This window comes from Galleria mellonella, unplaced genomic scaffold, assembly GCF_026898425.1.
Source record: "Galleria mellonella isolate WM207_F2 unplaced genomic scaffold, CSIRO_AGI_GalMel_v1 utg36, whole genome shotgun sequence".
Lineage (NCBI taxonomy): Eukaryota > Metazoa > Arthropoda > Insecta > Lepidoptera > Pyralidae > Galleria > Galleria mellonella.
In genome coordinates, this window is record NW_026442086.1 from 8,983,186 (window position 1) to 9,008,086 (window position 24,901).

At 36.4% G+C, this 24,901-nt stretch overlaps 3 protein-coding genes across 3 annotated transcripts; all 3 read left to right on the top strand.

Annotated features, from left to right (window-relative positions):
• Positions 1–2,180: 2,180 nt before the first annotated feature.
• Positions 2,181–8,690, top strand: LOC113520739 (glucose dehydrogenase [FAD, quinone]-like). The gene is made up of 4 exons (XM_031910197.2): positions 2,181–2,222; positions 2,915–3,009; positions 4,343–4,473; positions 5,123–8,690. Coding segments are annotated over exons 1-4 (1,833 nt in total). The 5' UTR covers positions 2,181–2,220; the 3' UTR covers positions 6,728–8,690.
• A 1,972-nt stretch (positions 8,691–10,662) lies between these two features.
• Positions 10,663–20,471, top strand: LOC113510455 (ecdysone oxidase-like). The gene is made up of 4 exons (XM_026893912.3): positions 10,663–10,717; positions 12,972–13,069; positions 17,396–17,526; positions 18,480–20,471. Coding segments are annotated over exons 1-4 (1,812 nt in total). The 5' UTR covers positions 10,663–10,715; the 3' UTR covers positions 20,061–20,471.
• Positions 20,472–21,453: 982 nt separating this feature from the next.
• On the top strand, positions 21,454–21,945 carry LOC128201195 (uncharacterized). The gene has a single exon (XM_052897395.1). It carries the CDS (start codon positions 21,454–21,456, stop codon positions 21,943–21,945), a length of 492 nt encoding a protein of 163 aa, XP_052753355.1.
• The last annotated feature ends 2,956 nt before the right edge of the window (positions 21,946–24,901 follow it).

The following is a 24,901-nucleotide window of genomic DNA, read 5'->3' on the forward strand; positions in this document are numbered from 1 at the left end:
CTTTGATACCTTTAAAATTTAATTATAGCTTGAAGGATTCGCAGCTGTGAGGGTAGACCATGTCAGGGATTTAGTAACAATAATAACTGTCTTGTAAACATGCTCCTCTTCTTTTGTTAATGCATTTTTGAGAAGAGAAATTATTCACAACAGACGCGTGTTTCATGATTTCCACTTCAAATTTTAGTTGTTCAAACATTTCGATCATAACGGATTTCTTTTGCAAAGAACTCGCTTGATTTTGCAGCCTAGCAATATCTTTTAAAAGTCACGTACAATCGACGTGGTCAAAACCCACACTTGGCACCAAATGCAGGTGCATTTGGTGCCAAGTGCCAATAAAGCATCAAGAATTTGTTTGTTTGTTATTTCTTGTTATTAGGTCCTCAGTCAATTTCAGTTGAGTGAAACCCATCAAGATACTGTTCGTAGGTTACTCGAGGATGCTTTTCAGGTGTGGAATTCGTGTTATATCAATAGAATAGAATCCATTCAGAAGAGATTCATAAAGTACTTATAACACAAGGCGCGAACTATTTTCGGCCTAGATTACGAATCCACGTGTAAGCATTTTCATTTCTTACCTCCTGTTATTAGAAGGGATATAGCTGACCTATGTTTGCGACTAAGTATCATAAGAGGTGATATTAATTGCTCTGGATTGGTTTAAAATATCTTTTTGTTCCTTGTGTAGTTCGCAGGAAACCGTCGTGTTTATATGTCCCGCGGTACAGAGTCAACTTTAGACGAAATTCATATTCCTGCAAAGTTCCAGTTAAATTTAACAAGTTATTGTTTGACTTCAATATTGATCTATTCAACACAAAACAAATAAACACACACACACACGCACGAACGCACGCACGCACACACGCACGCACGCACGCACGCACACCCGCCAGGCCATGTCCTCTAAAACTGGCAGCTGTCAGTATTAGAGGACATGGCCTGCTCTAAACGATATGACGACATTGAGTCTCTTAAAAAGTCTTTGGAGCAAGCAGTGGAGAAAATTCCCATAGAACAATGCGTAAATCCATAGATTCCTGGTCAGACAGATTAAAGGCCTGCACAAAAGCCAAAGGTAGTAATTTCGAATAGAATATTTATTTATTTTTTGCTGCGACTGTCATAAATATGTAGATATAAATGTTAGTAATATTACATTACTTCATAAAAAAATGCATTTACATTTTTAACAGAACTTATGGCTGGTATTATACGTAATTCTTGCAAAATATTGAATTTCCATTACCAAGTGGAAAATCTAGTTACAAACACCTAAGAATGGTCGTTCGCGTCACCGTGAGCAGGTATATAATACACAGTAGAGATGTGCCACTTTACTAATTCGACTACTAATTATTCGACTGGGCAAATGATTTGTATTATTCGAATGATTTTCAAATTATTCGACTACTTATTTGATTCATTCGACTACCAATATCATTCATTAGTAGGCGTTAAGTACGAATCGACCCGATCGTTGAAATGTCTTAATTTGTTAATGGCTAAAAGTGTTGCTAATTTAAATCTAGTAAAAATTGCAAAGTTTTGATAAAAGTAAGTACAGTTTTTATAGGAAATTGCAAAAGTATTACAACACGTACTTTGTACAAAAGTCATTTGCTTGAGCACCTCTGTCTCATTCGTGTTTCTACCGTGAAAAAGTTTTGTTTCATGGCTGTGTTTCGATTTGAAAGGGTGGGATATGGCAGTGAATTTACACGGTATAGAGGAATAACACTCGAATGTTCAGGAATAGCAACGTATGGGGGGATTCATGGGCGAAATAATATACTCTGTTATGTCCATGGTACTGCTCATGTCTATAGGCGACGGTTACCACTTTGCATCAGATGAGCCGTCAGCTTGTTTGCCATTCTAAGTTGTATAAAAAAACACGTATTATAATTTGGCGTTTCTTTTTCTTTTGTCGTCGGTTTTACTGAGATACTACTGTAGTAGTAATGGATGCACCCTATGGAATGAATTTAGTAGTAAACAGATTCAGAGAAAGGACTTTCTTGTAATTGGTAATGAGTAAAATCATTGGAATACGGAAATTAGAATATAACTTATTTTGTAGTCGAATTATAAAATTAGTAATTACTAATTATTCGTATAACATAAACATTCTAATTCGCAAATAGTTAATATATAATGTGTGTGGCAGCTGTCGCTCAGTGCAGTAACCAGTTATTCCGATAAGAGGAAACAATGTGAGTATCCGAGTACGCATACTGCGGGCGACGGCGGCTGTATTCGCGTGGACCAATTCGATCCCGGTCATATTATTGCGTTCGTTCTATGTAACTTTGTTTTTTTGGAACTACTCTAGTGCTTTTGGCCATATATGGTATTTACAGTTACAGTATAAAGAAGACTAGTGCAGGTGATACTGCAAACCCGCGGAAGCGCTTACGGAGTGGCGTTTTATCGTCTCCTGTCCACGATATACTCTCAAGGTTGCAACAATAAAATATGTGTATATTTACCAGAGGGAGACTTTGTACAAAAGTCGATTGCTTGGGTACATCTGTCCCATTCGTGTTTCAACCGTGAAGCAGTTGTGTTTGCATGGCTGTGTTTCGGTTTGAAGGGTGAGATATGGCGTGAATTTACAGGGTACAGAGGAATAACACCTGAGTCCTCAGGAATGGCAACGCATGGGGGGTATCATGGGCGAAACAGTATACTCTGTTAAGTCCATGGTATTGCTCATGTCTATAGGCGACGGTTACCACTTTCCATCAGGTGGGCCGTCAGCTTGTTTGCCATAAAAAAAACGTAACTTCAGAAACGATGACATACTAAAAAAAAATTTATTATGTAAAAAAAGTATTAATTTGCTCCACGATGATGTAAAAAGTCGGTCAAGTGTAAGATATTAAATTTTCCTTCATATCGTCAGGTTGGTGTTACTGCTGCTGTCAGTTCTCGGTGCCGCCCGGACTGCGGGAGCTCTCCTGTCTAGCTACTCGCTGCCTCCTGGCGTGACACTTACAGGTAATATCAAGCCCACCTGATGGAAAGTGGTAACCGTCGCTTATAGACATAAGCAGTACCATGGACATAACAGAGTATACTGTTTCGCCCATGATACCCCCATGCGTTCCCATCCCTGAGTACTCAGGTGTTGTTCCTCTGTACCAATACTTCCTTTTGTGTTTTGTATTTTGTACATTCGGATATCATATGCTGTACTCAGTTATAATAAATAAATTAATCTTTCAAACTACAATTAGTCATTGTAGTCAATAAACATTATTACGATTCTTCATAATTTTTTAAGAATATGAAATTGTTAAAAAATAAATAAACATTTATTGTTCAATTTAGTTATAAGCATTAAATTTCATAATTATTTTTTATGACCATTCGGAATACAATTGAAGCTGAGAAAAACGGGCAAATAACTCAGCCGTCGCCTTGTCAAACAAAAGTTTTAACGTCATAATATTTATGTAAATGATTTATTCTATTCGTGAACTTTCCTTTGTAATAATGTTTAATGAATAATTTATTAATTTGATGTCAAATTACAAACAATCTATTAATAATATAACAATTATATTTCATAGTAGGTACGTATTTTTATTTTCACCTTCGATTTTTTCCTCTATTGAATAATAAATTTTCATAATATCATATATAAATTTTCAATGATTTTAAATAGTGGAGAATACTAACAATCATCATCATCATTTCAGCTATTAATTGTTCACTGATGAACACAAGCCTTCCCCTATAAGGAAGGATTTCCCAGTAGTTGCCACACTTGGCAGGCGGGTTGGCAACTGCAGGTAGGCTTTTAGAGATGTTTTAAGAGGGACGCTGCTTTTTTTTAATGGATGATAATGGAATGGAAACCCCACCTGCGCTAACGGTATACACTGGTGAGGCACCAGTGAGGGATGATTGGTGAGGATGAAAAGGCAGGTCAGTTGGTCCATCATGACAAGTTCAATGATAAATTAGTCACGATAGTTTCCAGGAGCAACCGCGTAGAGGTCGACCTGATAGAGTATATTGATAGCAATGGGGACTAATCTCCCATTACTAACAATCCTTTCCCCACAAATGGACGCTGCTGCCTATCTCTCTACAATTAAGTTCCTTTAGTCGCCTCTTACGGCACCCGCAGGAAAGGAAGGGGTGGCCTATTCTAGATCGGGACCTTACGGACTATACTAACAACATATGAAAAACATCATAACTTTTAAACCAAGTGAAAGTGAACTTGATAAATGAAATGCTATCATCAATAATTTTGCTCAAATCATCAATCACATCCACCTCGTGAACTTCGTAATACCCTAGCTCTATTTTGGTGGTACAGATGGCGAGGAGTTCGAGTACATAGTGGTGGGTGCGGGCGCGGCGGGCGCGGTGGTGGCCTCCCGGCTTGCGCTCGCTGGCGCCAACGTGCTTCTTGTGGAAGCAGGTGGAGATCCAAGTTTCATCTCCAGGGTATGTTATGGAGTTTTGCATAATAACACTGACTCTATCAGCACAGAGACGGTGTGCTTATGAATATGAACAATCAGAGGAAATTACATAAGAAAAGTCACAGGCACATTTAAAAAAAACTGAGGCTTCGGTCGTTAACACACACATCCAACCAACACGGAGATGAACTTTTGATGATCATAGAAATAATTATCAAAATCAGTTCAGAATGGATGATGTGATCTCGTAATAAATAAGAGACACAAATTGAGGACTTCATTCTTTCGGAGACCCACCCTTGCTAACAAGTTGTTAAACTAATCGCTGTATGTTTTGTTCAAGTGCAATAAAAAATATATGAACTTGCTTTATCAATAGATCTCTGGACACTATAAACTTCATGAATTAATTTAAATATCATTATTAATAATTGAAATACTGTTATATTTTAATTCTTTATACTTGAATTCTAAAAAAAATTTGACATTCTACCTATTAAAGCTATGAAAAACAAAAATGTAATTAATAATCTTATTTAACTACTCGAGTAAAACTTAATATTATTGAGATTTAATATGATTAGGATGTATTTAGAAGTAAGCTACCGCACCCCAAACGAACGAAGTCGCAAACTGAAGCTAGTCTATTAAATAATGACTGTTCATTATAGATACCGGCTGTGGCAATGGCGCTGATGGGGTCAGAAATGGATTACCGATACGAGACGATATCTAATAACGTATCGTGTCTATCTTCGAAGGACAGAGCATGTCTGGTCAGCCGCGGCAAGTGTCTCGGAGGTTCCACTAGCATCAATCATATGATGTATATCCGCGGCAACCGGGAAGACTACGACGCTCTGAACATCACGGACTGGTCCTGGAGACATATGGAGCCTTATTTTTTGCGTTACGAGGGCTTGCAGGACTTAGATCATCTTCCTATATCTTCTATACCGTATCATAATACCACGGGTACTATGAAGTTAGGATTTTTCGAATATTCTAATAATCCATGGCATTTGAGAATCATTAATGGATATGAAGCGCTTAATTTCCCTTGTAATCTTGATGTCAACGGGGTATCTCAAATTGGAGTCTCTCGAATCATTGGATACACATACAATAATGAGCGCATGAGTACTGCACGAGGATATCTCGGAAGAGACGATGTGAAGAGGAAACTGAAAGTGGCCAAGTACACCAGGTGCACAGGAGTTATCATAGACGATGACAATGTGGCTCGTGGCATTACGGTCGTTCATGGACCTTCTAATGCTACATTACGACTCTATGCGTCACGGGAGGTTATATTGAGTGCGGGGGCGCTCGTTACTCCACAGCTGCTTATGTTGTCGGGCATCGGTCCTGCTGATCATTTAAATGAAATGGGTATACCAGTTCGCGTAGATCTGCCAGTAGGTAATAATATGACAGATCATACGTTGGTGTTAGTTGTTGTTAAGGTAGAAAAAGAAACAAATTTACTGAGAGGAATTATAGATAGCGCCGGAAAAATCTTTAGTTTGTTAGCGGATATTCTAATATCTCGAGGTAGATCTCTTGGATCTATCGGTCTTAATGACGTGACTACCTTCGTGAACACATTGTGCTATGATTTTGATAAACGGCAACTCACAAAAAACAGTACGAAGTGTGAGTTGTCGACAACGCAATTTATTCATCAGTACGCAGCTAGAGGTTTGCTTGTAATCGGGGGACCCATCCTCAAACAAAGAATAGGTTTAGCAGCCTCTGTGATAAATCAATTGAGTGAAATTAATAAAAATTATGCTCTTGTTATAATCTCATCTCTAGTATTGCAGCCGAAGTCTAGCGGTACAATACGGTTGGCAAGCGTGGACCCACTTCAAGCGCCTGCCATTTTCCCTAATTATCTATCGGATGAACGCGACGTGGATGAGATGGTGCGCGGTATTCAGATTATAGAGCAGTTGACCGAGACGCTGGCGTTCAAGACTGCGGGTGCATCACTGTTGCGGCTGGAGCTGGAGGGCTGCCCCTCCAGCTCGCGAGACTTGACAGCGTACTGGCGCTGCTACGCGCGCCACTTGACGTACTCCACGTTTCATTCGGTGGGCACGAGCGCGCTGGGCCGCGTGCTGGACACGCGGATGCGCGTGCGCGGGGTGGCGCGTCTACGCGTGGCCGACGCGGGCGCGCTGCCGCAGCTGCCGCGCGGCAACCCCGCCGCCGCCGTCATCGCGCTCGGCGAGAGGCTCGCAGACTTCCTTCTAGACAATAATGGCGATTGACGTGTACGTTTGCAATACTAAACTTGTTATTTGCTCAGCCGTTAACTGTCTACTATTAAACATAACCTTCCCCATAAGGGAGGTTTTGCCAGTAGTTGCCACGCTTGGTAGGTGGATTGGCAACCGCAGTTAGGCTTTGAAGATGTTTTATGAGGGACATTGCTGCCAATCTCTCGCCCTCCCTTAGTCGTCTCTTACGACACCCATGGGAAAGAAAGGGGTGGTCTATTCTATGTCAGGACCACGCGCCTGACACCATATATATATATGAGTGTATGTGTAGGTAGATAAGGTATCTAAATAAGAACAATAGAAGCCATAGCTATAATATTTATAAATTGTTTGTTGTCTGTGTGTTGTGCAAAAACTACTATACTTCTGTCTCTGAAGGTCGTTTGTGAGTTCGCATGATATTTACACAGTATTTGTTTTTTTAAAGGAAAACATATCTATCTCACTCTATACACATAAATACTATTAATATAAGTTGATCACACACAGTACACTATATATTATTTATTATGTGGAGGGAAAAAATATACGCTGACCTACTTCCAAAATCCACACGCGAAGTCACCAAAAGTAAGTTGTTGAACAAGTGTTGTGACGGGATCACGGGAGGAGCAATAAAAACAATTCACGTCACGTAAACCGTATGTTTGAATCTTAAATTATATATATAGAACATCGAGTCTCAAACACGGGTCAACTTTTTGTCAGCTAAATGTCAAATTAATATAATAGTTATAAAGGAAACACTTATAACTGTTTATCACGCATAATTGTATGAAAAAGTTGACCCGTTTTTCTCGAAGCATTTGTGTGGAAACACTCTATCTACATAATCTAATAAAAAATAAAAATGCAAATGCGTATGTTCAGCAGCCGACAGTTAACAAACGATATGATGATAATGACGATGACAAGAATGTACATATAAAAATCAGCCAGTCAAGCTGTCAGTAATAAGTATTTTTAACGGACTTCGAAGATAGAGCAAGTGCTCTATTCAGTTATATTTTTTATTTTTTTTACCTCAGAACTTCGTCGTTTACGAGTATAAACCTGTTTGGAACATCCTTTTTTTTTTGAAAGAATACACTTTCAAATTGGACCCTTAGAAATTTTTATCAAAGGCAGCTGAGTTTCCTGAGTTTCTTGCCCGTGCTTCTCAGCGGAAATTGCATTCCGAACCGGGTGGTAGATTCATAAAAAATGACTATTCAAAAATGCTTATAATTAACTTCATTTGAATAAAAAAATATTTTTATTTATTTCATAATCGCTTCAATAGTTTGATGAGGTTTGTGTGTGTACTAAAATGTCAATAAAATACCTAAATATAAATCGTTCGTCCTGACTGTCTGTCAACGCAAAGCCAAAACTGCTAGAAGTTTAAAATTTAGAATTATAATGTAAGCATCCATTAAGAAAGGATATTTGAATATTTCAACTTGAGTGCTTTATTCCTATTTGATCTTAGGCCATATGGATGTAGCTTTACCTTTTTCGCTTATCTACCTATGCCACAATGACAAAGAGTAATCAGGGGTCTACCATGAAATGAAAATCCGAATTTTCGGACTCAATTTCGTGTTTCTGTTCATAAGGAGATCAACCCAGTAAATAGAGCCAGTAAATATAGTAAATAAATAATAAATAAAGTAATACCCAGTAAATAATATCATAAATCCTATTGTAAAAGACCGAAGGAATGATTATTTATATTTTTAAACGGTAAGCATCATGTAAATTTAACATCAAATTTGTGGTTCGTTCATAAATTTCGGGAAACATTTCATGGTAGGCCCTCGATAGTGCAGAATTGTTTCGTCAAAGAAAAAAGGACGGAAGTTGATTATTAAACAGAATGTAAATGAATACTTTTCGTTGTAGAAGTATAAATAAGTGTAAAATAAAAAAGAGTTGCTCGCCAGTTGGTAGGCGTTTTATTTTTTATGACAATAAAACCATATCATTGTGTTTGTTTCTAACCTCTCGGCGTCTTAACAACTCCTTTAATCATCCTGAAATTTGGTTTACACGTAGTATTTTGGATGGAGAAGAACACTGGCTATTTTTATCCTGGTCACTCGAAATATGATCTGTATTTAGTAAGAATATAAAGAATATATAATAGGGATATATATTTACATTATTACATGGATTACATCTCCATATTTAGAAATAATAGCATCTTCATCGTGTCTCCAATCAAACTGTTTATAACTAGTCCTCTCCAACCAAAGGTTACCTGGAAGAGATCTCTTTTAGCGATAAGGTCGCCCATTGTTTTCTCATTGTGACTATTTCTTGTAATTGTTTGTACCTATAGTAGGTTTACTTTTGTAATCTTTTGGAGGAAACAACACAGAGTATCTATTTATCTATCTATTTATAAATATATATTTCCATAACTTTAATATTAAATGATATTATCAGAGACATCTGTTAACTATTTCACTATGGTAAAGTAAACAACCAATATATCCACATCTTTACCTAATATATTTGTGTCTTACGTACCAAGTGTAAACCTACCTGTCTATTCATCAACATCATGCAGTATATGCTGAATCTCTTGGTATGTAACTCGTAATTTTAATTAGCTCGCAAAAAATGTGGAGGGAAGTTTTGAATTTAGAACGTACCTATTTTTACTTATAAACAATTATATTTTAAAATAAATTATAACTGGCCAGTCTCATATACATAAAAACTTTTTCTCGCAGTAATTTTTGAGTGACATTTTTTTTTATCGTGGGGAAGTGCATCTTGTAGACCCATATGCCCCGGGGGAGGCGTATGGGTACTGCCGGACTCCTACCGGCTAAAACCACCACGGCATCCCTCGCCGCGCCAAAGTGTTGGAGACCCGGGTTCTCTTTCGAAGCCCACCGAGCTCCAACGGCGTTGGCATGCACTGGCTTGCGGGCCCCGACTCAAAATATGGAGCAGGCACCTGATGTCAAGCGCCCGCCTACTCTTCAATGGGAAGCGCGCGAGGATACGCGCGGGACTTCCCAAGGCCATGTTGATTGGGGTGGGACCGCCCCCGCGGTCGTCACCCCAGCCCTTTGGCGAACGGCGGCTAGCCGCCGCTAACGATATTTTTGACCCGTATCTTGAAACAAGTCATGCTCACTTTGATGTCCAGGGAACGTGTTGTGCCGTTGTGGGTCTAGTTTTCTTTTTTGATGGATGATAATGGAATAGTATCCCCGCCTGCGCTATCGGTATACACTGGCGGGACGCCAGTGAGGGGTGATAGGTGAACAAGAAGCAGGTCAGTTAGCCTACGGTGACGAATCTAACAATAAATCATTCACGATGGTTTCCAGAGGGAACCACGAGGTGATCGACCTGACAAGATATATAGATAGAAATGGGGCTACTAATCCTCATTACTAACAATCCTTTCTCCCCCCTGTGGGCTGAGTTGTTGGGCTCCCTATAATACGGTTGAACACAATGATGGCTGGCTTATCCGTCATATTCGTGAACGAGTGCTTCTAGTAGGGACTAGTCTGTTCAAAAATACTGTATTTGGTTGTAGTTTTTATCAATATGAAATTTGAGTTATTTATTAATTTTTTCCTTTTTTTTTAAGAATGTAGCTCAAACACTGTTATCGTTAAAGAAATGCAGCTGTCTATACGCAGCTATTCCGGCTTATACGTTAACAAAAAGAGTAAATTTTAATACTTTGCATTTTATTCGCTGACTACAGAGTATGGAGTTCGACCTGATATGGTATGTTGTTAGCGATCGAGATTTTATACCATCTTATTATCAACTATTACTAATAATCCCTTTCCTACCAAAATACTTATGTTATCTACTATCTACTACCACGTGGACGAAATTAACTAGTTATAAATAAATATTTAAAGCCTGCGTCACGTCACAATTAGCAAGTATACAATATATAGCGTGAGTGCCGGCTGTCGCTTAGTACAGTGACGTGCTATTCGGGCCAGGGGAAACAATGTGAGTATCCAAGTACACACGTGGCGGGCGGCTGCCGCTGTCGCTGCGGCTGCGCTGGCGCGGAATGTGGCGGCGCCTTGCGGTAATATTGTCGTGCTCGTGCTAATATAATGCTTCTATTCCTGTTGACAGTGTGAACAGTGCCACTTGTTGGTTGACATGGCACAAAATATAAAGAATCCGATAATCAAAACCGTCTAAACAATCATATATTTAGACTTTTTATCTCGAGTTAAAGCTCTCGAGTTCACGTTCTGACATTGGTTTGCTGAGGAACGATTTCATATATTTTAATGACCACCTCACAAGCTCAAACAAAATCCTTTTACAATCTGCAAAGAAAATAGCCAAAGAAAAATATTATGCCTATATTTGGGTGTAGAACTGCTCCATTATGGTGCGCGGTGCGGATACAAGTTCAGTTCTAATTATAAGTAATAGTTGAAATGTCTATCTTCGCCAGTGTATTGTCTTGATTTGCGTGTTTGAGTGTTTACTTTGTGAATATAACATCTATATTATCATATATCTTAATACGTGTTTTCGGCAGTATTTTTGCTATTGTATTTCTATATTTGCTGGAATGTTTGTGATTGATTTTGATTTGGGACATAGATATAATTCTCAGATGGATAATTTCAATTTTTATATTTGTTGTGGAGATTTAATTATATTGAGACGTTTGGATTCTCTACCAGTGCATATATATATATGTTACGTTGGATAGAGTGTGTGTTAGCTCAAACAGTGTCTTGGAGGGATTATAACACTTAATTTATTGTGCATCCGGAAAAAGAGGAATTCCTATTGCTTACAAAATTTTAGAACTCATTCATAAATTAAACCTAAGTAAAATTGATCTAATACTGCAATGGATTCCAGCACACGTTGGTTTACGGGGAAATTAAGAAGCAGATCGTTTAGCTAAACTGGGCATAGAGAAAGGTAGGGAACATCAGTCATTACCACATTTTACTGATTATATATCTAAATTCAAAAGTTTATGTCAAAAAGATTGGAAAGAATATTTTAACGAAATTTCAAAAGAAAAAGGCATTTGCTACAAAACTATTCAGGCTGAACCTCCACATATTCCTTGGTTTTGTGGAACTAAAATCAATAGGTACTGTATTAAATTAGCTGTTCGTCTACGATCTGGTCATTATCCATCAAAAAAATTTGCACATATGATGGGAAAGTCCTTGTCACCCCATTGTCAAACTTGTAATACCATCGATGATGTGCATCATATTCTATTAGAGTGTCGTATTAACACGAAGGAAAGAGAAGAATTCATGCGCCACTTTAACTTAAATAAATTGAATGTTGGTCTTATTCAATCTATGTTAGCTGAACTTAAACCAGAATTTTTTTAACATCTCTGTAAATTATTGATGCCCATTAATTCTTCTCTTTCCGCGTCTAGGGAAGGTAGATAAAGTTTTGTTTGAGAAATCAGTTCAGGGTACAATAGGACTGATATACCTGAAGAAGGTAAAAGCCCTTAAAATAATATATAAAAAAAAATTGCCAATTTAAAATATTGAATGGGACAGGTTATCAATGCAAGACCGTCATGACTGCTCATGTACTAACATGGATAAGACAAAATAAAAAAATTAAAACCCGAAGAACATCGACAAACACATTATCATACGGCGATGACCAAGACTGAGGATTTTCAGATACAAATAACTAATATGAAACGATTACTTTTGTACGATTGTCAATATAGAGTCCTGCGCTGCTAGTGAACGGATTCAACACAATAATTAACACACTCCACGCGTTGTTCTACTTGTGCTTGGTAATGTGTTAAGAGTTATCCAGGTGTGAGTAATATTTCATGACATTTGAAGGACGTTTAATTTTTTCCGATGCAATTTTACTCTGGACTCGATATATCGCTCGAAGTTAAGAATAGATGATAAATTTACCTAGGAATTCTAGATGACCAGAAATTGAAAAAGATATATTTCGTAAAATGGCTATCAAGTTGGAAGCGAGGGGACATAACTGTATCTTTTCAGTAATAAAGTTTTAGTATCACCCCATTCAAACACCAACTGAAGTCGTGGATTTGTTCTCTGACGCAAGTGTTCTCGCTAAAAAATATTTATTCATAGGTCATGATGTGTAGATAATTTCTAAAACTGATTATTTAAAGCCATTGTTGATTTTATTGTTATGACAATAGCGATAGCAATAAGAGTAAGCTAAATGTAAGATAATATTTTTTGTTTGTTACCGTCAGGTTGGTGTTCCTACTGCTGTTGTCAGTTCTTGGCACCACCCAGTTTGCGGGAGCTCTCCCGCCGAGTTTCTCGCTGCCTGTTGGAGTGACACTTACAGGTAATAGCAAGCACCTATATATATAGACAGACCAGACATATTTAAAAACTCGAGAAGTTACTTAAAGGAATTAAAATTAAATGTAATAGATATATAATATATATGTAATATATTTGGTGGATATCACCATGCCGCATGAAGAGAACCTCATGAAAGCTAAAACCGGGAAGAAGAGAATGTATCTCGATTTGGCTCACAAGGTGACCGAAATGTAGAGGGATTACATGCACCGAAATAATTCCAATCGTTCTGTCGGTGCACGGTCTTATCCCAAGCGGTCTGAAACAATACCTCTGTCGATTGGGATTCCAAGGCAGCTTACTTCGGGGAAAGATACAGAAAGCAGTGCTTTTGGATACTGCCTGTATAACATGTCGGTTTCTTTCCCTGGGGCCCTAAACGCCGGCTTCTGCCAGGGGTTAATTTGTTGTCCAGACAGGTAGTGGCGTGGTTATTAAGTTCCCTAAAATATAGTTGAGCGCAATGATGGCTGGCTTAACCATGACGGCGCAAATACAACGGGCGGCCTTATCGCTAAGGTTTCTCGATTATCTACAATTCTTTTAGAAAGATAAAATTGTTTAAGTATGGATTTTATGAAAGTAATTTATCTGTAAGTTAAAAACAAAACGTAATTGTTACATGATATTATACATTCCAGTACAATAGATCCTATTTTGTACATTTCTTTCAACACGAGAGAACACTAAAACTGAGTCTAATATTTATATAGGATCACTTGCGTGCCGTATCAGAATGTTAGTAGTATCCATTACAGGTGGGTAACATATGGTAATATCTATGTATTTATTTTAGTTACAATATTTATATATTGGTCCAATAACGAATATGTTAAAAGTCTGTTATCCAAAAATAATATTGGATTACAGATAGAACCTTAGATTACATAGCATCGAGCCTCAAAAACGGGTCAACTATTTGTCAGCAAATTTTCAAATTATCGTTTTTTTTTATCAGAATTCTATATACTTACGCATAAAATGTATTTTGACGTATAATTTAATAAATAAAATTAGTATAAATGCATTAAAAAGATGCAGACTTTATAAGACAAATTAAACATAGAATTTATAAAGGATTCACTCGTAATTATTAATCACGCAAAGTTAAACAGTTTTTCTCAATGTATTTCTATGGAGACACTGTATCTATATAATCTAAGTTATATATTAAGTTACATATTCGAAAATAGATATCCGACCGGTATGGGCGATATCGAAATGGCTGATAACCTTTTTTCCACAATAAATATCCAGAAGACCTACATAACGGATACATTCATATTACCCATCTAATTTCTCATAGAGTACTAGGTAAGCAGAACAACTAAGGAGGTATTAGATAACATATTCTATTAAATATTAAAAAAAACAAATTATTTTTATATCTCTGATTTTATATCGAAACACAGCCTGCGTGATGGTAGGAATACTAGATACGATGACAACAAATTTAATGAACCTAGCATTGCGAACAAAGTTTGGACTGAATCAATCAATCATTTGCAAAAACATTAGCATGAATATGAATCAGATGCTAGGTCTTTATGACTAGAATGTTTATCTCGACAAAACGTAACAGAAAAGCTAAGTAAAAACATTTATAAAATAATTGTAATTAGTGTTCGTTCCAACTAATTTAAAAGGCATGCTGCTTTAATCAATTACTTTCATTTCAAATTAAATACAATCCATCTCTGTTCCTGCACTATGTGGTTAATTTTTAAAACAACGAAACAATAATATAATATGACTAATGTTACAGAACAACAAATATATATTATTGAATATCCAAAGATATCCACTTTTGGCACAGTTAAGAACGTTACAATGAAATATTGAATTCCAATTAGAAATACGGTTTATATCACGCTGTTACCAATGTTTATGCTTAACTTCTATATAATTATTAATAAATTAAGTTCTTTAATTTAATTATTATTAGATTTTTATTATTGAAAAAAACATTTCTTATATACGGCCATTTACGTAGACAAGTTTTAAATAAATTGAATTGTATCACATGGTATACATTTTGTAGAAGCCCGTAAATACTTTAATGCACATTACTTGAATATTTTTGTGCTGAAAAAAACTATTACAGTTAGGTGCCCGTAATTTAGATAGGGCTCTCTGAACATATTTACTATTATATCATGTGATGCTTTCATACAAAGAGGTCAATTTCTAGAATACACATATAGAGAGATTACTGTCAACACTTCACGCTTTTTAAAAACACCCCTACATATCGCAGTAAGTTTCAATCCACAAGTCGCTCTTATACATTTCTTCTGAGCTATGAGTACCTTATTCATAAGTTTAAAGATTTCCCTAAGTAAAATTCCATACCTTAATACTGGCCCAACGTAACCATGATACACAATAAGACCTATGTTTTCACAAACTGTATGTCTTAATCTTTTAAATATGTTGACTTTACGTAAGCAAGATGAATAAATAAACATATATGCGACTGTAGTCCTAATGAAACGCTACTCACAGTTATAGTACATTAATAGTGAGTAAATAAGGGCAGATTAATTCTATTACTTGATGTTGTTTCTTATCTCTTTATCATTATGTTATTTTTGTAGTATATTTAATGTAGTTTTCGAATGTATTTGTCTGCTGATAAGGAACTAGAACGAACTCAGCAGTTACTCTTTTAAAATCTTTGTGTTACGTAATATTTACGTCATACAATATTGTATCTCAAATAGGCAATTAGGTATATTAATATATTAATTAATTGAACATAAAAACAACAACTTCTTTATATAATATAAATACACATTTCCTTATAGTTCGACGGACCACACTAGACTGTTAGAATGTCTGTCGCTACAAGATTCCAATACAGGATTAACATCAATACTGTGCTTAATACATCGAATACTCGCTACTATTCAACAATAATCAAATCCATATTTTTAATATACAATCGGGACTTAATGAAAAAATCCTTTCCAGATAAATAGTACTTGCTTATACTTGCTTCTTTATTGACGACGTTTCAAGTTTTTTCATCTCGTCAAGTCCCGATTGTGTATTTAAAATAAAATATATGTAAACAGTGCGAAAATTTAAAATTAACTTATCAAATCTATACTTATCAACAACACTTTCGTAGTGAAACTAAGTTATTAATAATAGCTAATATATCACTCATACGTTTTCATATTACATTTAGTGCTTGATATTCACAACGATAGTCACTCTGTGTTCATGGCTAAATTAAAATATTGATGTACTTTCCCATTACATTATATTTATTTATAATTTATAATAATTTAATTACAATTTCCATTATTTATATTATATTATTATTCATATTGTTAATAACTTTACTCATATAATGACATTTAATAATTTAATTCTATTTTAATGTTTACCAACCACAAAGCATGCTGTGGTCGCCTATAAATGTAAGAACAGTTAGATCTAATCTACCAGTGTATTGTATTGAAATGTTTAGCTGTATCTTGTGTTGATAATCCTATAAATAAATAAATAAACTAATTTACAACAAAAACAAATTATTATTACGTTTGTTACATTATTTCATAGAATACTTAATATAACATACTTACGTAATATTTTACTAATCCTGTTGTAAACAACATTCAAAAAAATTTTACAATATTTTAATTAAATCACAATATCAATACAATAATATAATACCATAGTTATTTAAAAAAATATGTGATATTTTATGTAATTTAAATTATTAATATAGATTCTAAATAAATAACATTTTAAGTGAATCTTAAATTAAGGCCATATATTGACTCCAACGAGTCATTACATGTATTTACCCCCAGCAGAAACACAGTCGGCCGGAGTTCAAGACCCCAGGGTGAGAAACAGGCGTACTATGCGGGTCGTATCCAAGAGCACCGCCTTCTGCATTTTTCCCGGGAGTGAACCGCTTCGGAATCTTAACAAGGGCCAGCTGAGGCTCCTACTTATAATATGGCAGCCTCTAATTCATAAAGCCGTACTTGAGAGTTAAGTCTTGATGGAGTATTTCGGCTTCCTGTTTGTGGATATGTAAGTACTCACTGTTGGCAAGAGCTGAACAATCCGATAGCACATGTTCGAGTGACTCTCTGGGATGGCGATACGTCCGACAGATATCCTCATTGCCATCAGATCAAAGTAATTCGCATACTGTTCAACATTGCTCATCCGGATACTTCACAGTACGGTTTATAATAAACGAAACATCACCGGGCCCAGTTTCGGTGTATAATTTATTTTATCATCAACTTCGTAATGCCCTGGCTCTGTTTTGGCGGTACAGATGGCGAGGAGTTCGAGTACATAGTGGTAGGCGCGGGCGCGGCGGGCGCGCCGGTCGCCGCCCGGCTCGCGCTCGCCGGCGCCAGCGTGCTGCTCGTGGAGGCGGGCGGAGACCCGGACCCTATATCCTGGGTATGCTATGTAGTCTATACTAATATTATATAGAAGAAAGATTCAATTGTTTGTTTATATTGGATAATTTCAAAAACTACTCAACTGACATTAAAAATAATTTCATCTATAAAGCTACAATATCAGCGAGTCCTGTCTCTTCTTTATGCAATTATTTTTAAACTCGTTGCTCCTGATTATCTAAAAGACCGATTCGTGTTTCTCAGTGAGGCTAATGAGCATACTTTACGCAGTGTCAATAACGTCCGCCTTAAATTTGCCGCTCATACTTCTTCCTTTCATTCTAAATCCTTTACTGTCCAAGCAATTCGCTTGTGGAACTTACTACCTGCCTCTGTTCGGTGTGCTTAAACTTCCACTAACTTCAAAATCTCGGTTAAATCCTATTAACTCTCCCTTTCCATTTTCCTGTGTTCTCTCTCTTTATTTTCCTTCGCTGTTTTCTTCTGATGTATGTGTGCTATACATAGGGTGTAAGGGACAGGTTGTCCAAAACAAAAACAGCTGATCCAGATGAACTAAATGGCAGATTATTTTCCCAGCGGAAATGTACCGTAGCCATATAATTAACGATTCTTAGTTTTGACGCCGCGCAGTGTATTTGAAATTTGAAATTTTACGATCCTTACGACGCGTGGTACGTTTGCTGTTACTGTTTTTTTTGTATATTTCATAGTATGTCACTATAAAATATTATTATTTCTTTATATTATGACACAATATCATAGATTACATGATTTTGAATGAGAAAAATAGGGGAAGAAATTGAAATTTTCCGTAAAGAATTACCACTGGCTTTCGGATCTGAATAATGGTCTGAATTCACTGTTTCGGTTTATGATAACCTGTCCCTTACACCCTGTATCTTAATTATTTTCGCACGCCCGAACGCACGCACGCATGCACACACATAAAAATTAGTAGATATACGAAACAATTACTATTTATTACAGGTACCAGCTGCATTTGTGGCGCTAGCGAACCCGGCCATGAACTATCAATATAAAACAATTTCCAATAATGTGTCGTGTCTGTCTTCACGGAACAGAGCATGCCAAGCCCGCCGCGGCAAGGGTCTCGGCGGCACCACCAGCATCAACTATATGATGTATGTCCGCGGTAACCGACACGACTTCGACGAGCTGAATATCACGGGCTGGTCCTGGAAAGACATGAAGCCTTATTTTTTGCGTTACGAGGGCTTGCAAGATTTGGATCTTCTGCCCCCATCTTCCATACCATATCATAATACCACGGGTACTATGAAGATAGGATTCTTCGAAGACTCTAAAAATCCGTGGCATTCGAGAATCATTGATGGGTACGAAGCTCTCAATTTCCCTCGTAATCCTGATGTTAACGGGATATCTCAAATTGGAGTTTCTCGAATTATTGGATATACATATGGAAATGAACGTATGAGTACTGCACGAGGATATCTCGGAAGAGATGATGTGAAGAGGAAACTGAAAGTGGCCAAGTACACCAGGTGCACAGGAATTATCATAGACGATGACAATGTGGCTCGCGGTATTACGGTCGTTCATGGACCTTTTAAAACTGCATTACGACTTTATGCGTCGCGGGAGGTTATATTGAGCGCGGGGGCGCTCGTCACTCCACAACTACTTATGTTGTCAGGCGTCGGTCCTGCTGATCATTTAAATGAAATGGGTATACCAGTTCGCGTAGATCTGCCAGTAGGCAATAATATGACAGATCAATCACTAGTGTCAATTTTTGTTAAAGCAGAAGAATCGTTAAATTTACCGAAAGAAATTTTAAATAGCTCTGAATCGGGTATGTTGGTACCTCCAAGTGGTTCTATCAGCCTCACTGATGTAGCTACTTTTGTAAACACATTGTGTTATGATTTTGTTAATCGACAACTCACGGGAAACAGTACGGAGTGTGAGTTGCCAACAACACAGTTCTATAATTTGTATATAGGTAGAGGTTTGCCTGTAGTCGAACAAGTCATCTTCAGATATCTGGGATTAGATGACTCTGTAGTTAATCAATTAAGTGAGGTTAGTAAAAATTATGCTCTTATAAGGATGACGTCAGTACCATTGCAGCCGAAGTCGAGTGGAACGGTTCGGTTGGCAAGCGTGGATCCGCTTCAAGCACCTGTTATTTTTCCTAATTATCTGTCTGACGATCGCGATTTGGAAGAGATGGTGCGCGGCATTCGGATTATTGAGCATTTGATAGAGACGACGGTGTTCAAGGCTGCGGGCGCGTCGCTGGTGCGACTGGAACTGAAAGATTGCCTCAGCGACGGCCAGCAGCAGGATTCAGACGAGTACTGGCGCTGCTACGCGCGCCATTTGACATCCACTACGTTCCATTCGGTGGGCACGAGCGCGCTGGGCCGCGTGCTGGACGCGCGGCTGCGCGTGCGCGGGGTGGCGCGCCTGCGCGTGGCCGATGCGAGCGCACTGCCGCGGCTGCCGCGCGGCAACCCCGCCGCCGCCGTCATAGCGCTCGGCGAGAGGCTAGCGGATTTCCTTCTGGAGGATAATGTTAATTGATACTGGTCACATAACCCGTTGAAATGATAAAAAATATATTACGTAACGAACAAGTTTTTACATTTTTTTTTAATATAAGATATTAATGAAAAAAAAATAGTTTCTAACTTAAATTTTAATAGTTTCTTTTAAGTTTTATATAGAGTTTGATTGTTTTTGGAAAAATCTGTCTCCTTCTGTGAAAATTAAATGAAATTAGTTTATTTGCATTAAACAGTTTAAAATTATTACAAGCCACGTGGTATTATTTTGGCACCTGTTTAATTGCCTTACAAGATGTAGGCATGTAAATATTTTACATTTTATATAAAAAAAAAACCGGTAAACTAAATTATAATTCAATTACATTATTTAATTTGACCTCACATATTAAAAGTCTAGATTATAGTACATTGTCATTTATACATATGTCTACACATAACAACTAATTACGTGATCTGGTAGGTGTATGATTTGATATCTGAAGTGATCAAAATTGCTGGAATAAGTTTTATTGATTATTGGACTATGTGCAGTCCAATTTATGTACTAAGTTCAGATACTTTCAACGCTATTTAAAAATTAATATAAACATACATTGTTATTAAGAGAATAATTTCAATAATCAAGTTGAATTATAAAGCAAGTATAGGTATGGTTAACTCTAATGCTATTGAGGGATAATTGGTATATTTATTGAGTTATTTATCAGTGTGTCGAGCAGAGGGCACTGCTGGGCGGCGTGTCTCAGAATAACAGCAACATTAATAATATTGTGACAATGAATTGCGAAGCTTGCCGGCGTGACATATCATCATCAAATCTAATGATGAAATGTAAACAATGCAACGGAAAATATCATCATCAATGCCTAAATATTGATAAGGAACATTTTTTATCCCTCAGTCAGGACTATCGTTCTTCGTGGGTGTGTCCGTCATGTCATAATATAACTCGCCGTACCAAATCAAACATAAAAACCCCAGTTAAACATCATCAGATTCCTTATGGAGAGGACTCAATTGACATGTCACTGGATAACATAAACCACACTCAGTTAGACAGCACGCAGATGGGCTCAGTTTGCAGTTCATCTCAGGTGATCTTTGAGTTGGTCACTATGGGAAAAATTGGTGAATTGCTCGACTCAAAGTTGAAAACTGGTTTCTCCAAATTTATGAGTGATTTTCGTGAGCTCCTTCAAGAAGATATAAAAAAATTGGTTCACTCTGAGATGAAGACTGTGATTCAGGAAATAAAGAATGATTTTGCTGCTTCATTGGAATTTGTTACAGAAGAACAAGCGACTTTAAAGTCTCAAATTGTCGATAAATGTAATATTATAAAAACTTTAGAATCAAAAAATGTATTATTACAAGAACAAATCGGCACCTTGACGAGTCGTATATCAAATATGGAAAAGATCTCTAGGAGTTGTAATTTGGAGATACAGGCTGTCCCAGAAAACCTCAATGAGAATTTAATATCGCTATTAAAAAAATTATGTGAAACAATAAAAGTCCCACTTGAAGACATCCAGATACAAGCATGCAGACGGGTTGCTAAAATGAATAGGTCATCCAAACGGCCGCGTAATATTCTAGTTACGGTGTCTAGTCCCCGATTACGCGACACAATTTTATCATCATACATGCGATATAATAAAGCTCATGCCAAGGAACCTCTTAACTCATCGCACCTGGATCTACAAGGTGAATCCTGTAGGATATATATGGCGGAGCATTTCTCTCCTGAATGTAAAATTTTACATCTCAAAACAAGACAAACTGCATCCGAGAAAAATTATAAATATGTCTGGGTCAAATATGGTCGTATATACGTGCGTAAGGATGATCATTCAGGTGCTATTCTCATAAAAAACGAAGATAATTTGGTACGACTGTAGTATGTGCCTACTGCTCGACAAATAAGTCCAAATAAGTCTAAATTAGTTTCATTATAATATTTTTTTAACATATTTTATTACTATTATTTTAAATTAAATATTCAAAGGTAAAACATTAAGGAATTTTTTTTTGTTGTAAAATGATTATATATTATCAGAATGTAAATCGAATTCGTACTAGAATAACTGAACTTTATTTAGGTATTTTGAATTGTAATTATGATATAATATGTCTGACCGAGACAAACCTGATTACTATATTTGACGCGGAATTACTGGATGCTCGTTATAACATTCTTCGCCGTGACCGTAGTTTCACTAACGTCCATAAGAAAGAAGGGGGTGGTATAGCTATAGCTATAAAAAAAAATCTCAGGTTTGTCCGTCAGACATCATGGGAAAGTCAAGTCGAGGATTTGTGGTTGAGCATACTCCCTGTAAATTCGTCAAAGAAAAATGTTCTCAATATTAATTTATGTTATTTACCGCCCGATTTACCAATTGTCGAATTACAACAATTTTACGAGAAACTTCAAAATACAATTTTACAAGCAAATGAGTTTAATGATTTCATCTGTATTGGTGATTTCAATACACCTGGAGTTGAGTGGACAAGGTCAGATTCATCTAATATAATGATGCCGAGTGACCCTAAGGATCTAAAATCTAACCTCCTAATCGACACTATGTTTCTTTGTAATCTTAACCAGTATAATAATATTCCAAATAAAAATAATCGTCTACTTGATCTTGTATTGTCTAATTTGAATTTATCTGAAATTCATACTACTAGTGATCCATTAATTCGGATTGATAATCATCATCCTTGTCTCTTAGTTAATGTAGATATTGATGACTTATCACCCCATTATATTAAGCCGAAGGCATATAAGAGTCTTAATTATAAAAAATGTAATCTCGAAAAAATTAGAAGTGAACTTCATCGAGTGGATTGGGAATCTATATTATCTCATTTAAATACTGATTGCGCCGTTGAAACCTTTTATACTAAACTAAGAGAAATAATAAATAAATATACACCACTAACCAAAATTAATACACAAAAATATCCTTCATGGTTTAGTTTACCTCTTAAAAAATGTATCGCTGAGAAAAATAGAATGCACAAACGGTTTAAAAAATACGGAAATCCAAGAGATTACGACACATTTGCTCTTCTTAGGAAGAGAAGTAAAAATCTAATGAAGTCATGTTATAACAGCTACTTATCTTCGATTGAACACTCACTTAGGACTAATGTAAAATCTTTTTGGCAATACGTAAAAAGTAGAAAAACTGTTAATTCTATGCCAGTATCAATGAAATTCAGAAGCCTTATTTCTTCAAATGGTCAAGAGGCATGTGAACTTTTTGCTCAATATTTTGGGTCAGTTTATGAAACCTCTTCTTCTAATCTTATGTGCAATGACAGCGACAATATATATCATAATTATTCAATCTATCATATATTGTTGTCTGAAAACGATATTTTTAAGAAAATGGCTTATGTTGTGCCTATTCATAAGTCAGGTGACCGTTCTCAGTGTGAGAACTATAGACCAATCAGCATTTTGTCTCATTTTGCAAGGATATTTGAAGGTATTATTTGCGATTTCATTTATAATCACGTCAAACCAATCTTATCAACTAAACAGCATGGATTCATAAGTAATAAATCAACTACAAGTAATTTGTTGGAATATAAGGATTATTTATGCAGATCGTTCGCTAAAAGATTACAAGTGGACTCTATATACACAGATTTCTCTAAGGCATTTGACAAAGTCAGTCATTTGATTCTTTATCATAAGTTGGCACAGTATGGCATTCATGGGAATCTTTTAAGGTGGATTCAATCTTATTTGGCTAATAGAAGTCAATTAGTGGCATTGGCAGGATATCTGTCTTCATCCGTTGTTGCCTCTTCGGGTATTCCACAAGGATCACATTTAGGCCCATTACTATTTAATATTTTCATTAATGAGCTCGCTGAAAGTTTAACGTGCCCTACCCTGTTATATGCAGACGATCTTAAGATTTTTTGTGCGGTGAAGGATGAAAGTGATAGTCAATTGCTTCAAGACAACATCAATATTATTACTGATTGGTGTAATCGCAACAATATGTTTTTAAATGTGAAAAAATGTTTTATTGTATCTTTTACACGTAACGCTCGTAAAATTGTATATGATTACAAAATAAATGAAGAAATATTGCAGCGCAAGCGATCTGTGAATGATCTTGGTATAACTTTTGACGAAAAATTAACATTTCACGAACATTATGACGCTGTAGTTAACAGGAGTAACAAATTATTAGGTTTTATCACTCGATGTACTAAACAATTTAAGAATTATCAGAGTTTAAAATATTTATACTTTGCACTTGTCAGAAGTATTTTAGAGTACAATAGCGTTGTCTGGTCTCCGTTCTATAAAATCCATAATGATCGCATTGAACATGTCCAAAAAAAGTGTCTAAAAATACTTTCATTTAAGTCAAATAAACTCCGTATATTAAAGTCTTATGAAGATAAACTTAGGTATTTCGGTATCACATCTTTGGAAACACGTCGCTGGTGCAGTGACCTAATTTGCTTATTTAAAATAGTCAATAACATAATTGAATCACCTCCTCTTCTTTCAGCCATACGCCTTAATACAAGATTTAAGTCACGAAATCCTAGTCATAAATTGTTTGCTCTTCAGGTTCACAGAACCAATACTTCTTATTATAATCCACTTGTCAGAATGTGCCGACAATATAATGATCTTATGCTCAACCACAAATTCATTGATATATTCGACATGAAACTGTCATCATTCAGGAGGTGCGTGAGCCGTTTGGAATGAACTTGCACGTTTACTGGTATTTAGTGATGTGGTTCATGTTAAGGCCATCCTAAGGCTGGGCTGTTTTTCTTGTGTGATGATAGTTTTATGGTTTCAATTTCTTT

What these genes read in the sequence shown, in the direction of transcription:
- LOC113520739 (XM_031910197.2), top strand. An exon ending in TCCTGGCGTGACACTTACAG is followed by an intron (nt 3,010 to 4,342) that starts GTAATATCAAGC and finishes TTGGTGGTACAG; the next exon opens with ATGGCGAGGAGTTCGAGTAC. An exon ending in ATCCAAGTTTCATCTCCAGG is followed by an intron (nt 4,474 to 5,122) that starts GTATGTTATGGA and finishes TGTTCATTATAG; the next exon opens with ATACCGGCTGTGGCAATGGC.
- LOC113510455 (XM_026893912.3), top strand. An exon ending in TGTTGGAGTGACACTTACAG is followed by an intron (nt 13,070 to 17,395) that starts GTAATAGCAAGC and finishes TTGGCGGTACAG; the next exon opens with ATGGCGAGGAGTTCGAGTAC. An exon ending in ACCCGGACCCTATATCCTGG is followed by an intron (nt 17,527 to 18,479) that starts GTATGCTATGTA and finishes TATTTATTACAG; the next exon opens with GTACCAGCTGCATTTGTGGC.
- LOC128201195 (XM_052897395.1), top strand. Translation starts at nt 21,454, where the DNA reads ATGGAAAAGATCTCTAGGAGTTGTAATTTGGAGATACAGGCTGTCCCA.